At 39.7% G+C, this 15,428-nt stretch overlaps 1 protein-coding gene across 2 annotated transcripts; it reads left to right on the top strand.

Moving 5' to 3' along the window:
- Positions 1-80: 80 nt before the first annotated feature.
- BicD (protein bicaudal D) lies at positions 81-10,102 on the top strand. Of its 2 annotated transcripts, XM_043428719.1 has the most exons (9): positions 81-409; positions 524-757; positions 861-1,001; positions 1,221-2,057; positions 2,136-2,282; positions 2,505-2,537; positions 4,204-4,657; positions 4,910-5,167; positions 5,929-10,102. In XM_043428719.1, exons 2-9 carry the CDS (start codon positions 545-547, stop codon positions 6,207-6,209), a joined length of 2,364 nt encoding a protein of 787 aa, XP_043284654.1. In that variant the 5' UTR covers positions 81-409; positions 524-544; the 3' UTR covers positions 6,210-10,102. The 2 variants fall into 2 exon arrangements, with proteins under 2 accessions (XP_043284654.1, XP_043284655.1); XM_043428720.1 differs by lacking the exon at positions 2,505-2,537 and having other exon boundaries at positions 81-757.
- The last annotated feature ends 5,326 nt before the right edge of the window (positions 10,103-15,428 follow it).

Genomic DNA, 15,428 nt, shown 5'->3' with positions numbered 1-15,428 from the left:
GTGTGTGTGTGTTCTCCGAGCGTTGTACGTTGTACCGTGTGCCGTATCCGGTGGTCGGTAGCGACAGTACGGCCGTAAGATCTCTACGAATTTTTGTGTGCGCCCTGTTCCCTCCTCCTCCTCAGTCCCCCTACTAGCCGTCGCGTCGGCCGTCATATTTTCCTGAAGGAAATTCCTCCGTCGACGCGATGACACGAAAAAAGCTCTATCACAAAATCAACGATAATTGAGTATCGTAATTTCTCAAATATAACATAGTTCATTTTTTAATTTATTTTGATGCGAAAAAACAAATTCGCGAGATATTTGTGTGTTTCGATAAAAGCAGAATGCTTCGGAGTTTGACGACACGAGAAAAGAAGCAAGACAGGAGCAAAATCCGGACGAAGGAGTTTTCCTCATTTTCGCGGTAACACGTTTTTTTTACACATTTTGTTTTCATTTCCCCCCTCCCTCGAGACGGAATATCGAAGAATATTTTCTGAAGTTTCCACACTGAAAAATTGAGGATTTTTCAAAGTAGAAACTAAATATATTCACCATCATGGCAACTACCAATGAAGAACCTCTCACTCGAGAATTGAGGGCTGAGATTGAAAGACTCTCCCAAGAATTGGATCAAGCCTCCACCGAAAAAATACAATCCGCTCAGTACGGACTTGCTTTGCTCGAAGAAAAATGTACTCTTGAACAGAGGTGCGGTGAACTCGAGGGCCTCTATGAGACTGCTCGACACGAACTTGAAATAACTCAAGAGGTTTGTTTTGTATTTATTCTTTTCCGCTTCACTGTTCCATATTTCCACTATAAATTGATTTTATTTAATTTTCTTGAATGAACTTTGACCAATGACTCTTCAGGCTTTAGCAAAGTTTCAAACAACCACCAAACTCACCACAAAAAGTGGCATCGAACAAGAGGAAAGTTTACTTTCGGAAAGCGCTGCACGAGAAAATTTTCTTCAAGATCATATATTAGAATTGGAGAATGAAGCAAAACAGGTAAATGCTCCGCATACACCCAATATCTTGTCCTCAATTTCTATTCATAATCAAGAACTAATGAAAACTTGTAAAATTTCAAATGTAACGAAATTGATGAACTATTTCTTTGAGCCAAAAACAAGATGTAAAAACAATTGAATTGGAGTAAAGTTTTTGGAAAATGTAAGTACAAAATTGAAGTAAAGTGTGTAAAAACATTTGGATAAATGATTTCAGCTGCGTCACGAGTTGGAGCGAGTCCAAGCGGAACGTGACAATGCGTTGCAGGATCGCGAGGACGTTGGCAAGGACCATTTGCAAGCGGAATCTGAGAGGAAGAGTCTTCGAACAGAGTTGCGAGAATGTCGTTTCCGGGAAACTCGTTTGCTGCAAGATTATTCGGAGCTCGAGGACGAGAATATATCGTTGCAGAAGCAAGTATCGGGTTTGAGATCAAGTCAGGTTGAGTTTGAGGGAGCAAAGCACGAGATTCGTCGGTTGACAGAAGAAGTTGAACTTTTAAATCGGCAAGTTGAAGAATTGGCGATTTTGAAAAAAATCGCGGAGAAACAAATGGAAGAAGCGTTGGAATCTTTACAAGCAGAACGAGAAGCGAAATACGCCCTAAAGAAAGAGCTCGATCAACGCATGAACAGCGAGTCAATTTACAATTTGAGCAATTTGGCACTTTCGATAAGAGGGATAACGGAAGATCCAACGCTCTGTAGCGACGGCGAGGACGATTCACCGGCTCTACGGAGGATCGAAGCCGATCTCAAAACCCAAGAACCCGGAACTTCAACCGCCGGCAAACAAGTCGATCTTTTCTCCGAGATCCACCTGAACGAGCTCAAAAAGCTTGAGAAACAACTCGAACTCGCCGAATCTGAAAAATCTGTTCTCACTCAAAATCTACGAGAATCACAACACGCTGTTGAAAAGAGTCAAGGGGAATTGCAATCTTTCGTTGCTCGCATCGTTCAACTCGCAGCTCATGTTCAATCTCTTCATCATCTGCACTCCAAATTGCCTGAAAAACAGACTGAAGAAACTGCTCTCGATAAACTCTCACAGGTTCGCTAAATAATTCATAAGCAAACAAATAATAATAAATAGTGTCTTTGGAATAATCAATAATCATCAATCTTTCAGGCTGTTGTACAATATCATCAATGGAGCACAATGTCAGCACGACAAGTCGAGCAGCTTCAAAACGATTTGGCAGAACTCGAGCGAGGTTTGGCCGTATCTGATGCGACTCAGCAATTAAGGACCGAATTGACGAATATCAGGAATCAGGTAGCTTGATCCTTTTTATTCGCAGTAATGAGAAAAAGTTATTCATTTTAACGACATGTTCAAAGTCATCTTATTAATCACTTATTTAATTACAAATCAGCCGACGCCTTTTCGAGCAGTTTTAACGACGAATTGTTCGAAATGTATCTACGAGTTTAAAATAACGTCGTTTTATCGCCCCAAATCGAAATTAGATCTTGATAGGACGTTATGCCGTTTCAGATTCCAGAATCAGGGAAGAGTCTTCAGGAAAAGGTTGGAGCGTGTGGCCCTGTTTTATTTTCTTTTACTTTCCATACACCATTATATACTTTTTCTTTTCTTTTTTCATCCTTTTATTCATTTACCTCAACCGCTAAGTTCCATATTTATCCCCATGGAAAATGAAAGTATTTGTTTGATTTCGAAAAAAAACTGCAATTCTCATATGCATTCTTCGCAAATTATAATTCCATTCATTTTTTATAAAGACAATTTTTCTCTCATCTCAGCTGTTTTCTTCGGCGATGAAGTCATTTCTAAAAAACGAATTACACTTGTCAATGTTCACTGAATGAAAAAATATTTACATTTTCACATTTGTTTTTCCATGTGGATTATTTTAACGAAATAATAATCATTCGTTACTCTTATTTTCTTCTTCTCTCTCTTCTCTAATAAACATTGCAACTCGTACGGAATTACGTACACCTTAAAAAAATATGTAAAAAAACAAAACAAATGTTGGCTTTCTCAGAAATTTCTAACAGCGTTTACCACGTGATGCGAACGCTTTTGTCTCATTTCGATGCTCTCATGATCTCTCCAGCTTTTAAACATTTCCTCCATTTTATGATTGCGATTATATTCCGGACCATTGGGCGTAGGTGCACCCTGTGGATGAAATAATCATAATAATTATGCATAAACCAATCAATGATTTTTATAAATAATATTAGACCCTTGTCTTATTATTATTTATAACAATGATAGATAAAAGCTTCGATATTGTATGTCACCGAGAAGATTGCAATCGTATCTTCAGCTTTTAATTGGATCCTCCCCGAATTCGCCATTTCTTCGATTATCTTGGAAGTACACGAGTGTACGAAACACGTACGAGCACGGATCGTTATCGCTGTGCTTCTTTTTTTTCCAGAGAATGTGCTTGCGATGGATTTTTTTTTCCAACCTGGGATGGGCAACGACTCGTTGCCAGTTCTCATTGTGACTCTTGTTTCGATGGACAGAAAATTGCTCCTCGTTGATTCACAATCGTTTTTTTTTCACCAATTTTTTGTTTCTCATTGAATTTTTCAATGTTTTTCGAAAATAATTTTCTTTTTTCAGTTCTTTCACCAATTCCTAATTCATTTCGATTCATTTGGATTTTGAAGCAACGAGGACCAACGTTTTTTTGTGCATCTGCATAAATTTATATGCAAAAAAATCAAATGAATATTCGATGAATGGTGTATTTTCAATATTTTTTTGGAATATTTACCCTGAAATGACGTTTCAATTTTTCCATTGCAATCACTTTGTTTATACGTCATAAAAATTATAACGATTACAATCATAATCGAATGTTTTTGCAAATAAATTTAATTCCAGAGTCTCGACTGTCCGTAGCATGAATGCGAGATCTCGTTGCACGAATTAAAAAATTAACCATAACTTCAAAAGGGCACGTATGCTTAAACGACCTTTACCTGATAAAAAGCGAAAAAAAATGATTGGAAAACTGCTTGACTGAAAATACAGTGAATAATCGTGTACCGATTTCTCGTCGAATGTCTCGTAGATCGCGAAATTAATCTCACGCAAGCGCATAAGCCCGCAAAAAATCGAATGTTACACGATCCTCTAAAAAGAAAAAAAAATGGTTTGCATTTGAGGAACCTGAAACTAATCCGTGGGCAATTTTGGGGGATATTTACAGTTGATGGACGCGGAGTACAAAAACTCTCAGCTGGAATCGGACATCGAGATTTTGTCGAAAATTGCTTCGGAGGCTGGGGGCTCTCTGGATTCGGCGCAAAACGACTTGCAAAATATTTCGGAGGAGCTGGCACAGCTGTATCATCACGTCTGCACCGTCAACGGAGAAACTCCATCGAGAGTCGTTCTCGATCACGAGAAAATCGTTCCATCGAAACAGCAGGAAAACGAGGAAACCGAGGGCGCCGAAAACGATGGAAAAATCGAATGGTTCAAAACTATTTCGAAAACTGACTTACCCATCAAAGATCTCGAGGGACTCAGCAAAGCCAAAGAGATTAGCAGACACATCGAAACTGCCATGGATCAAATCAAACATCTCAGAAGTGCCGTCGAACATACGATCGCCATGTCCAAAAAAGGCAATCAAACCAATGTATCCAACGACTTGGAGTGTAAGTCTGAAACGCACGTAAAACCGAATGAAATAGTTTCTCGATTTTGTTACCAGTATTTTTGACATTTTTTTTACATATTTCAAAGTTTTCAAGAAAATTCATTCAATTTGCCCAAATTGAAAATTGCATTTGTTGTAGACAAATGTTGCAAAAATATCGTTCAAAAAGTAGCTTGAAACTGAATTGAAAGTTAATATCCGTGCGGTCAATTTTTTGTATGAATGTTCCATTATTTTTTTCTGTTTACAGCATCGGGTAACGGAAACAAAGCGAATGACGAGACTGACCTGCAAGAGCAGGTGATCAAACTGAAAGCTCTGCTGTCGACGAAACGCGAGCAAGTAGCTACGTTGAGAACGGTGCTCAAGTCCAACAAGGACACTGCGGAAGTCGCACTGACGAATTTGAAGAGCAAGTACGCCAGTGAAAAGAGTATCGTCAGCGAAACTATTTCCAATTTGCGAAACGAGCTCAGAAGATTGAAAGAAAATGCTGCTACTTTTTCGAGTGAGTATCGACTAAACGAACAAATGCAATTATTCCGAACGAGTGTGCTCGTTTATTATATTATATTTTCAAAATCCATATTACATTTGATTTTACATGCAAAACATGATGCCAGGAGCGCACCAGTTGCCAATAGAACACATTTTTTCTTTATTTTATTTTTTTTTTTTTTTCAATTTCTACTTGGACTTCGTTAATTCGAAATTGTCTTTGTTTCTTTCTTCCTTTCTCTTTCTATCTTTTTTTTAATCCTCATTAATAATTAATCGGATCGTTTCATAATCTTCATTCTTTCGTAACGTTTCGAAAAACAGTTTTCGTTCACGTTGTGTTAATAATAATGAGCACCCTGACTATTGATTTCGCAGTCGCTCTTCGCTACTGTGCTAACCAATGTTGTCCCCTTCCCGCTTGATTGGTAATAATCCTTGATTTTAGTCAAAATTTTCAAATTTCATAAAAAATGTACCATTTCGTTATCAAATATTCTGGCACATCACTTTTGGGCAAAACTAACCTTACAATATCATCTTGCCAAAAAGGCTGTGTTTAAGGACTATGAAATGGGGTTTTGGATTGTCTTTAATATCCAAACATCCGCCAAAAATGAATTACTCGAGTAATGACTAATAAAAAAAAAAAAGACATGCATTCCTTATGCTGCAACCCGCTCATTTTTTCGTTGCGAATTTTCCTTGCCTGTTTTCTCTATGGTGCGATCTTTCTCTCATGTTATTACCAGCTAACAATAAAATTCCCAGGTTTGCGGGCGATGTTCGTTGCTCGTTGCGAGGAATACGTTACTCAGGTTGACGAGCTGCAGCGACAACTCGCAGTCGCGGAGGAAGATCGTAAAACATTGAATCATCTTCTACGTTTGGCTGTACAACAAAAACTCGGGCTTACGATGAAACTCGAAGAATTGGAAGTCGATCGGGAACTCAGGAACACGAGGAGGCACGCTTCCGGAGGGAATACACGGGGCAGACCGCGAATGACCCAACAAACTAACCGTCCTCACATGGGACGAGATTTCTTCTAGAAGATGCTAAGGATGTGGAGCAAGATCTTTTAAACTAAGGTTCGACCAATTTTCTCACGGTGCTTCTCGACTTTTTGAACGGTCTCGAGGCTCTTTGAGAATTTAAGAAATAAAAAGCTGGAAAATGGTTCAAACTTTCAAGATTTTCCAAAATCTTGGCTCCATGTCTCTCATCATCTTCAAAGAATCCCGAGCCCTCTGTTATAGAATGTCATCGTTCGAGCCGAGACACCAAATAAGAACTTTTCCGAATTGAAAAAAAACACACACATACGATTGTTCATTATTTTCTGCAATTTTCGAGTTATCAATTATTTGAAAGCTTGTATAAAAAATTAAAGAAAAAATGAGCAAGTCTTTCGGTTTTTTTCCTCAATTCGGTGAGTATTCGAATGATATTTTGTTTCTAATACTTAGACGCGCGATGTGTAGGCTCGGTGAACGATTGAAATATATTTGACGAAAATTTCCATCGAGACGACAGAAAGAAGGGACTAGAAAAAAATTGAGGGGAGTCGAGTGGTTTTTTTTGAGGGCTCGCCTCGCTCAATATTTAATGGGAATTCCGCGACATTTTTATGTCAAAGTGTACGATGGATAATCGTCCGCATGAAAAAATATGAATTTTTACGTTGAAACACACACACACGTAGACAATATTTATAAGTGACAAGTATGAGAAAAGAAGAAAAAAAATAAGCAAGTAGGATTTGTAATCGATTTAATTGCATAGAAGGAAAAAGGATGATTAATTAATGTTGACGGTGTACGAGATTAAATCGGTGATAGAAAATTAGAAGAAACAAAAGTAACATAAAATAAATTAGATGATAATCGAGCGGTTGGTAGACGTCTCGATTGCCGGCTCGTCCATAATATAGAATTTTAGAACTTTTATATACTCAAGAAGATTAAAAAGAAAATAATAAGAACAGGAAACATTCTTAGATGTCTCGTCCACCAAACCTTGGCAACTTTCCGTCGATTTTCTCGCGGACTCCTCTCTCTCTCTCTCTCTTTCTCTCTCTCCGTCTCTTTCATTATAAATTATTTATATTAGGTTTACAAGAAAGAAAGAAGAAAAAGAGAACAGAAAAATCGTACATGCGTCCATTAATTACTGAGAAGCAATTGTATATTTATTCATTTTAATGTCCAATCTGTTGAATTTCGTTTTGTTCTTATTTAATCATAATTCGGCCTAAATGGGCTACGAAATCTTGTATTTTAATCAACGTTTATTCTCAGATGCGTATTATTGTTTATACAATTTATGTTATTTAAATTAAGTATTATTAGATTCGTTTTTATGAAATCGTTTATCCGTCTCGTTCAATGGGCAACTATCTAATTTGCAAGATAAAGCGCCGCCCACGAAATTTCAATATCCCTGACCGTCCCTTTTCAAATCGAGAAAAGAAACGATAAGACTCGATTGTCTTTGAATGATTATTGAAAAGAAAACAAAGAAACCGAATTTTTGTCAACGCGGCAACGTCCAATATCAATGTATGGCCTTGCAAGTTGTGGCATTGAGAATTCTCCGATTTTTACGTCCTGCAATATTATTGTAAACGAAGATCGACGATTCTCGTCATTTCGGACGAAACTATCCATTTTGTTCGATTTCAAAAAGCATGCAAATCAATGAGAACGCGTTTCGATATAACGAGAATCAACGACCCCCCGTTTTCGTCAGTTAAATAATAAATGTTCGTGTTCTTTGGAAATGAAAAAAAAAAAAAAAAAAAAAAAAAAAATACAAAAAAGTATAATAATGTGTCGTTGTCGCAATTCGCTTTGGACATGAACTTTGTTACTCGTATTATCGATATCAGTATGTCGAATTGTATTGTTGAAGCATTATCTGGATAATATATTATAATTATATACAAATTTAGGCGCATTGCGAATAAGGCAACAACTGCGATCGATTATTTCGATTGTGATAACGCGCGCGCGCGTTTTTGTTATTTTATCGAAGAAAAGAATGAGCAGAGGACGACTTTGAAATCCTCTCGGTCCATTATGAAACTTACGAATTATAAAGAGAGACGATTTCGTACTTTTGTTCGTTTAAAAAATGCTTTTTCCAGTCTCTACTAACACTTTTCACGAATAAAGCACGTTAACTATATTTTTCTTATGTTTTATGATTTTTTGTTTGTTTTTTTCACGTTTTCACATGTGTCGTAACGCGAAATGTGCAAAAATTCGACGCAGTTGACACAATTTCTCGTTTCCTTCGTGTAATTGAAAATATATCCATTCGATGCGGCTATAAAAAGAGGATTCGATTGAAGAAGCATTTCAAAATTATTCAAAAGATTCTCTCGAGGATCAATAAACTGGAAAAGTATCGTAGGCGAATATTTGTTTCGTTGAAATCGATAGAAATACCCGAAAGAAAAAAAAAGTCGGTGAAAGGAAAGAAACGAATGAGCGAAAACGAAAACGATGAAGACTTGATTCAGGATATATTTTCGTTATAAAAAAAAAGGTTTAAAATGCACAAAAGTCCAAAAACCGAGCCAGTCTCAATGGACCACCGTCCCTGATACCCTTCCTTTCGGACGAGCATCGACCGAGAAAGCGACGCCAAAATATGTTTCGTTTGCCGGAGTGATTAAGCGATTGAACTCAAAAACGATGAAACACTAATGAATTTAACGAAGCGTTTGAATCCTCGCCTTTTAATTGCCGTCCGCGGACGTGTCGCCTCGCAAATCAAGTCCGCTTATCCGGGAGTCCAATTAAACGGGAATAAATTAGCCAAAACAAACATCTCCCCCCTGCCGTTTATTCCTCAATAATTTACAATTTCTCTGACGAACAAGCGCCCAAAGAGGCCGACTTCAGAGGCCGGAAAAGCAAAAGTTCATTAAGGACTCGTGCCTTTCGGTAATCGTCCAATAAAGTCCCCTCGATTAATCATTTTTCTCACTATTTCGAAAATCAAATATTTTTTTATATAAAATCAATGGTAAGGCGAGCTACGAAAATCTATGAAAAAAATATCGACTGATCTCTCGTCCGCTCAATGCTTGTTGAAGAGCTCCAATTGCGTCCCCAACGGCGTGTCCATTTCTTCGTCGATGATTCGTTCGTGCGGTTTAGATAACAATGATAATAAAATATTAACAATTTATTCAACAATTATACACACATATATAAATATATTTATATAGGTTTCTCTCTATACATATAAATATATATGAAAGCATATGCAGTGTAGTATGTTAAATATTGGACTATTGTAAGACACGTTAATTCGATTTATTGGCCATTTATTTCGTCTCTGAACAATTCGTCATTGCGATCAATAACAATTGCTTCTTTTCCCTCGGATTTTCGAACAAGCAATGCCATTACAGACATTTTTTTTCTGCCGAACCTTCGTAGGCAACGATTCGATTGCACGATGCAATTTAAAATTTCAATCGAATTGGATTAAAATGTCAGATAACTTAGAAAAATCGATTTATGCGCAATTGAATTCAATCAATTCCTTGACACATTGAATTTCGATGAAATTATACGGTGGTGGGATCCGAGTTGTAAATATTGTAAATGCATATTGGAGGGGTCGTAAACCTGAAAATATATTATCGATTGTCGCATTGGGTATGGAAACTTGTATTTTATTTTTAAAAAATTCATCGGCACATTAATTCGCAGTTGTTCAATCGAATTTCAGCGACGATCTATCATCGTTGTGATATATTTTCACACGTTAAAAAGCTTTTTGAAAAGAATCTTTTCAAATGTCTCCATTGAATAATTTCATTTCTCTAGCACTATCATTATCCTTCGATTATTATTGTTGATGTTCGTTGCTATTCTTTTTGTAATACGAACCAACGAGAATAAAATGTAACCATTTGTAACGGCAAGATTGCCGCGTCCGTTTATTTGGGAGTCTCCGATCGAATTCGAATTCTCCCCTGTTTACGAATCGCATCTAATCAAAGAATAGTCATTGTATCGAAAAATGTTATAAAATTTATAGTGATTAGAGTGAAAGATTGATGGAAAAATTTTCTCGAATTCTGGCTCGAGTCCAACGTTTCGAAGTTTAATCTGAGAGTGGTCCCGAGTGGCGTTTCGTTTTTTATTATCTCGTTCGATGTGCGCTCCGGCGAAAGGTCGAAAAAAGAACAGCCAAACAGGAATAACGCGGGGGAAATGAGCTCGAAAAAAGTGAAAGTGACAAGGTCACCGGATCGTCGAAAAAAATCGCTATTATTCGGCTCCTCCTCGAGCTCCAACTGAATTCGAGCTATTTTTTAACTCCATTTTTTCTCCTTCGAGCCTCCCGAGCCGAGCCGAGAAAAAAGTAACACGCTTTTCGCTCGAGTCATAAGATTACCACACACGAAATAATGTACAACCAACCGGGAGTTTGCGTCGCCCAGAGGAATCACCCAAGCGCGCTCGTGACGCCGAGGAATTTGCCATTTTTGGATCTTTGCCAATAACTAACTCTTCGCCGCTCTCGTTCCCGAGAATATAATCGAGCTTATACGTATAACTATTAAATCGCAAAGCCCCTCGAATTCTCGCCCGATTCTTCCTCGCGCCTGGCTCTCTAATACGACGATCTTGATCAATATACATATTTGTATCGATACGCAGCACACCCGAAGTCCGAAAGATCCAAAACGCAAATGAAAATGTCGCAGCTTTTCTCGAGAAACATCATCGATCATTCAGTTACCAAAATAAACGTTTTTATTCAATGAAAAAATGAAAATTGTATTCACGATCGTAAACGAAATATGAAGATCTTCGTTTGAACTTGTTTATTAATTGATTTTCAAAAAAACGACAAAATGGGGCGGCCATTTTTCCAAAAACTACTAAAAAAAACACGTTTTTTTCATCGTTTTTTGCAAAAAAAAAATAGTTCCGCTCAAAATTTCAAAATTCGTATGACATTCGCTGTAGCTAGAATCGTAAAGAACATGTGGTCAAATTTTTGCTAAGGATCGGTTCAATACTTTTGGAGATTATATCAACGAGCCGTCGAAAAACGTAATTTTGAGAAAAACGCGTCAGACAGCCGAGTAAACGTCGCTCAAAAGTCCACTTGGACTGCTCGGATCTTTATAAAAATTAATAGTACGATACTTTTGAAATATGTATACTTTCGAAAAGTGCAATTGAAAAAAAATCGATTTTTTGAAAATTCTAATTAGGGTAGACTCCTTATTAATATATTTTTCTCATCTCAAGAGGTTTGGAAGCTTTTGGCGAAAGCGGAGATGTTTGAGTACACGCATCGTTGTCGTTGTAGCAGCTGAAAAGGTGTGCCAAAGCTCGTACGATAATTTTTCAGCCGCACGTTCGAGGAATTTCATGATTTTTGTTTTCTCTCCCGCCCTCTCTCTCTCTCTCTCTGTTTGTTGAAACGTGGAGTACAAGCTTTTTATTTTCGCATTCTTTAGCGTGCTGGCTCGAATATTGCGGATCCACTATTAGCGTGTGGCACTAATAGGTCGTCGAACCTTGGCCAAGACGCTTGAAAAGCGATCTCTCTTACGTGGCCCGTTTTGCCCCAGTTCTCGCTCTCGAGGAGAAGCCATTGAAAAAAAACCTCCGTACGTTGTTTCCTAATGCGTTTCGCAACGAGACCCGCGCGGTTAATAATTCCGAAGGTTTCATCGAAATTTCGTGCAGCTCAAGAGCTTCGTCGGGTAGACGAATCATTAACGTTTTCTTCTTCAATTTCAACTCTTTTTTCTCATTCCACAGAGTTTTTCGACTCCCAATTTTATGGTTTTTCGTCTCAACCCCTCCTCCTTACACACGCATAAATATTCTTCCTCCATTTGCATAATTTACGAGATAAGCGTGCGTATTTATGACTCTCTTTATCCGAATATACGCGTCCCGTGCGAAAAGAAGAGAAATTCTCGTTCGTCTCGTTTCTTTTTTATCGAATCGACATCGCGTATAGAGAAAGTATGTATTTCCGGATACATTTTTCCCGAGGCGTTCTATAGAGGGCGAAAAGCGCTGTGGAGGATCTATATCTCGATCGGGCAACGAAAATAAGCAGTTTCTCAAACTCGAGACTACGACGAAATTTCAAAGAAAATCTTTCGACCCCAAGTCCCGAGGGAAGAAATCGTTTTCTCGTTGTTCGACTAAATCGGAAGGGAAAATTCCTTAAAAAAGGGATGGGGGGGGGGGGGGGAAAGCAAGCAGGTTTTCGTTGTAGAATATTAAAAAATTATGAAAACAAACGACGAACGATCGTTGCAGAGTTTGATGACGGATTTATTTTCGTGGAGATCGAAGTTGGGTCATGGAAAATTGGCGAGACGAAAGAAACCTCATTTCTGATGCAGAAGGTCACTCGCCCGAGTGATTTTCATCCCTCGTTTTTTATCCCCGAATCATTAAAGTTGTTTTTTTGTTTTTAAAGATGGTCTCTTGTCTGATCTTTTACGAGTTTAAGGCGCGGATCAGCCGAGGAGATTGGCTCTCTTGTCCCGTCTCCGTCTTTCTGCCGGTAGCGTTGCCAAACCGCGCGATCATCATCGCCCCTGTATATATAAGAGACTCGGGCGCATATACGCGCGGTGTTTCGTCCGAGGCCGCCGCTTCTTCGCGTTATACATCCCACCTATTTATAAGTTCGAGGGTCGCGGGTTAACCTTGCCCGACGCGGACCGCAGCGGATTTCTGGGCGCCTCACCTCATCTTCACTCGTCACTCTTTCCTGTTTCTCCCACATTTTTTCTTCTCTTTCTCTCTCGCTCTCGCTCCTTTTCCACGTGTCTCTCCTGCTGCGAGCATTTCCTCGATCCAACGACGATTATTCCGAGTGTTTCTTTACCCGGGAATCGAGGAAACGAAAGATGACAATTTTTTGGCTTTTTTCCGCCTCGAAACTCGATTTTAACTAAAAATTCATTGGGTTTTACGTTTTTTCACGAGCTTCCAGAGACTCGAGCTCGAATCGGGTGAATATTTGCTTCTCGTATCGGGTTCAAAGATGTTTTTCGTTGAAAGAGAACGCAAGTTTTCTTCGAGCGATTTAAAATCGAGTACAAATTCACTCGCTCGGTGGAAAAGACCCGCGAGCCGCGCTCGCGGAGAGGATTGAAGGGTGGAAAAAGCCAAGGGGCGAGATGCGAATAAACATAAAAATAAAAAATAAATGAGAGGGTGGCAGATCGAGTCCTCGAAATTGTAAAGGTGAATGGGGCACGAAAAAAAATAATAAAAAGAGGAAGTAGGAGCTCGCGGAGGAAGAGTGAAAAGAGTCCCTGACCGCAGTCAAGAGTCGATGCGGCGCATCTTTTCATTCGCATATTACGAGTACAGCTTTTTGTTACAGTCTACACCGGCATGAGGCTTTCGAGTTGTTTTTTTACCCCTCAGCTTTCGTAAATATGAATTTTATAGGAAAGCTTTATCGGGGTTTGAACGCATGCGAGGCTTTTCAGGTGGAATTCTTCCTCCGAAACTCTCGTTTTTAAGGAACGAGGCGACTTTCCTCGTAGAATTTTTCAACCGAGGGAAAGTCGCTCCGGTTATGGCACTCTTTCAAACTTTATCTCTCTTCGAAGACAAGCAAAGTTCTTGAATTCCCCTCGAAATGGAGGAGATTCGGAAAACGACCTCGAAACATTTAGCGATTGATTTCCACCCTATTAAGAAGCTCGTTAACGTCGCAAAATCGAGGGAAAATCCGGCGTGGAACGCCTCATAGAAATTCATTTGCGGAGGCGAGTCTCTTCATCCTCCAGCATTGCGGGGAGATTCGAAATGTCTTTTGTATCCCCTTAACATAGCCTGAAAAAGCTGCCTCGTCATTCCTAGATGCGACGAAGATTCGAGAATGATGTACCGGGCCGGTGTGTCTCCGCAAGGGTAAAGCCGAACACGCGTGGAGCCGAAAGTGTGCTCTTTTATTTTCGTTCACAGATGGGTATTCCGGAGGGGTCTGAAAAAATGGGAGTAAATTTGGGCGAGGTCGTGAAAAATCGATGTTTTTATGAGGCTTGAAAAAACGCAATTTCGAGATAGAAAAAACGGATTTTTCGAACGAACCCGCATATTACTTTTGGACACAAAATCTGTGTGGCTCTGGAGCTCGAGTCGGAGACCTTCGAAATTCGGGGCTCGGAAGCCACAAGCCGAGAATTTAGTGCGAGGATTTAGTTGACGCGCTTTCTTTTAAAAGCACCGGTGGGAAAATAATTGACTGCTCGAATCGCGAAAAAAACGAGGCGCACCGCGTTCGATTTACGAGTCCGTGGGAGATTCGGAGTTTGGCTATATTAGAGGAGCGGCATGAATGAAACGCGGCCCATTGCTTGATAAACTGCGAATCGGCAATTTGTCGGTGGCAGTATTGCGTCGCGCAGTGGCTTAAAAAAAAAACGATAACAAAAGGAGCAGGGAAAAGCTGGAGAAAAGGGGGAAAGGTAAGAATCTGAGGAGAGTCTTAGTGCGGGCCGGGGAGCAACAAAGAAATGGCGAGAGGAAAAAGATTCGGGAAAAAGTGAGCGAGTGAATTAAGGGGTAGGAAAGGCTCGGATAAGGGGAGTGAGACGGAGGGCGGATTGACAAGGAAATGGAAAGGGATGGAAAGGAACTCGAGAGAAGCGAGTAAAAAATGAGAGTTAAAAGAGAGAAATGAGAGGCAAAGAAGGAGCGTTGGAGAATATGTTAAACGAGAGGGAAAGGAGTCCGAAAAGGAGGAAAGAAAAAAATGCAAAGGGATCGAGAGGAAAGGTGGAAAAGGGAGGAAACGAGAGGAACGAAGGACGGAGCAGGGAGAAATTGATGCGACGATTGATCGCTGATGATATGCCTCAAAGAGAGCGCAATACTAGAGGCTGAAATCGAATGACGTCAAATCTAATAAAAATAATGTTCGGCGAATCGAGACGGAGAAAGTGAGAAAGCGAGACAGCGATTGGAGTGATAGCGCCGTCCAAATGAGTAGCGACTCAAAAATACGTAGCGGTTTCGCGCGGTGCTGCGATATAGCGAAGGTAAAAGGTAGACACAGAGGACGGCGTATCCGTGGCGGATTGTAGAAGAGCGTTTGGGTAGAAGCGAGAGCGAGAGCGAGAGCTCAGGAGCCACGCCCTCGCGAGGAAAAGCTCCCCCCTCCAGAAGCGAGCGCATGCACCCCGGCGGGTGGCGGCGACGTTGAATATCGCTGGCTGGCGAAGCCACCCAGTGGCTGCCCACCCA

This window comes from Venturia canescens, chromosome 9 (assembly GCF_019457755.1).
Source record: "Venturia canescens isolate UGA chromosome 9, ASM1945775v1, whole genome shotgun sequence".
NCBI lineage: Eukaryota > Metazoa > Arthropoda > Insecta > Hymenoptera > Ichneumonidae > Venturia > Venturia canescens.
The sequence above is the reverse complement of the archived record's forward strand: the minus strand, read 5'-3'. Positions and strand labels throughout refer to the sequence as shown.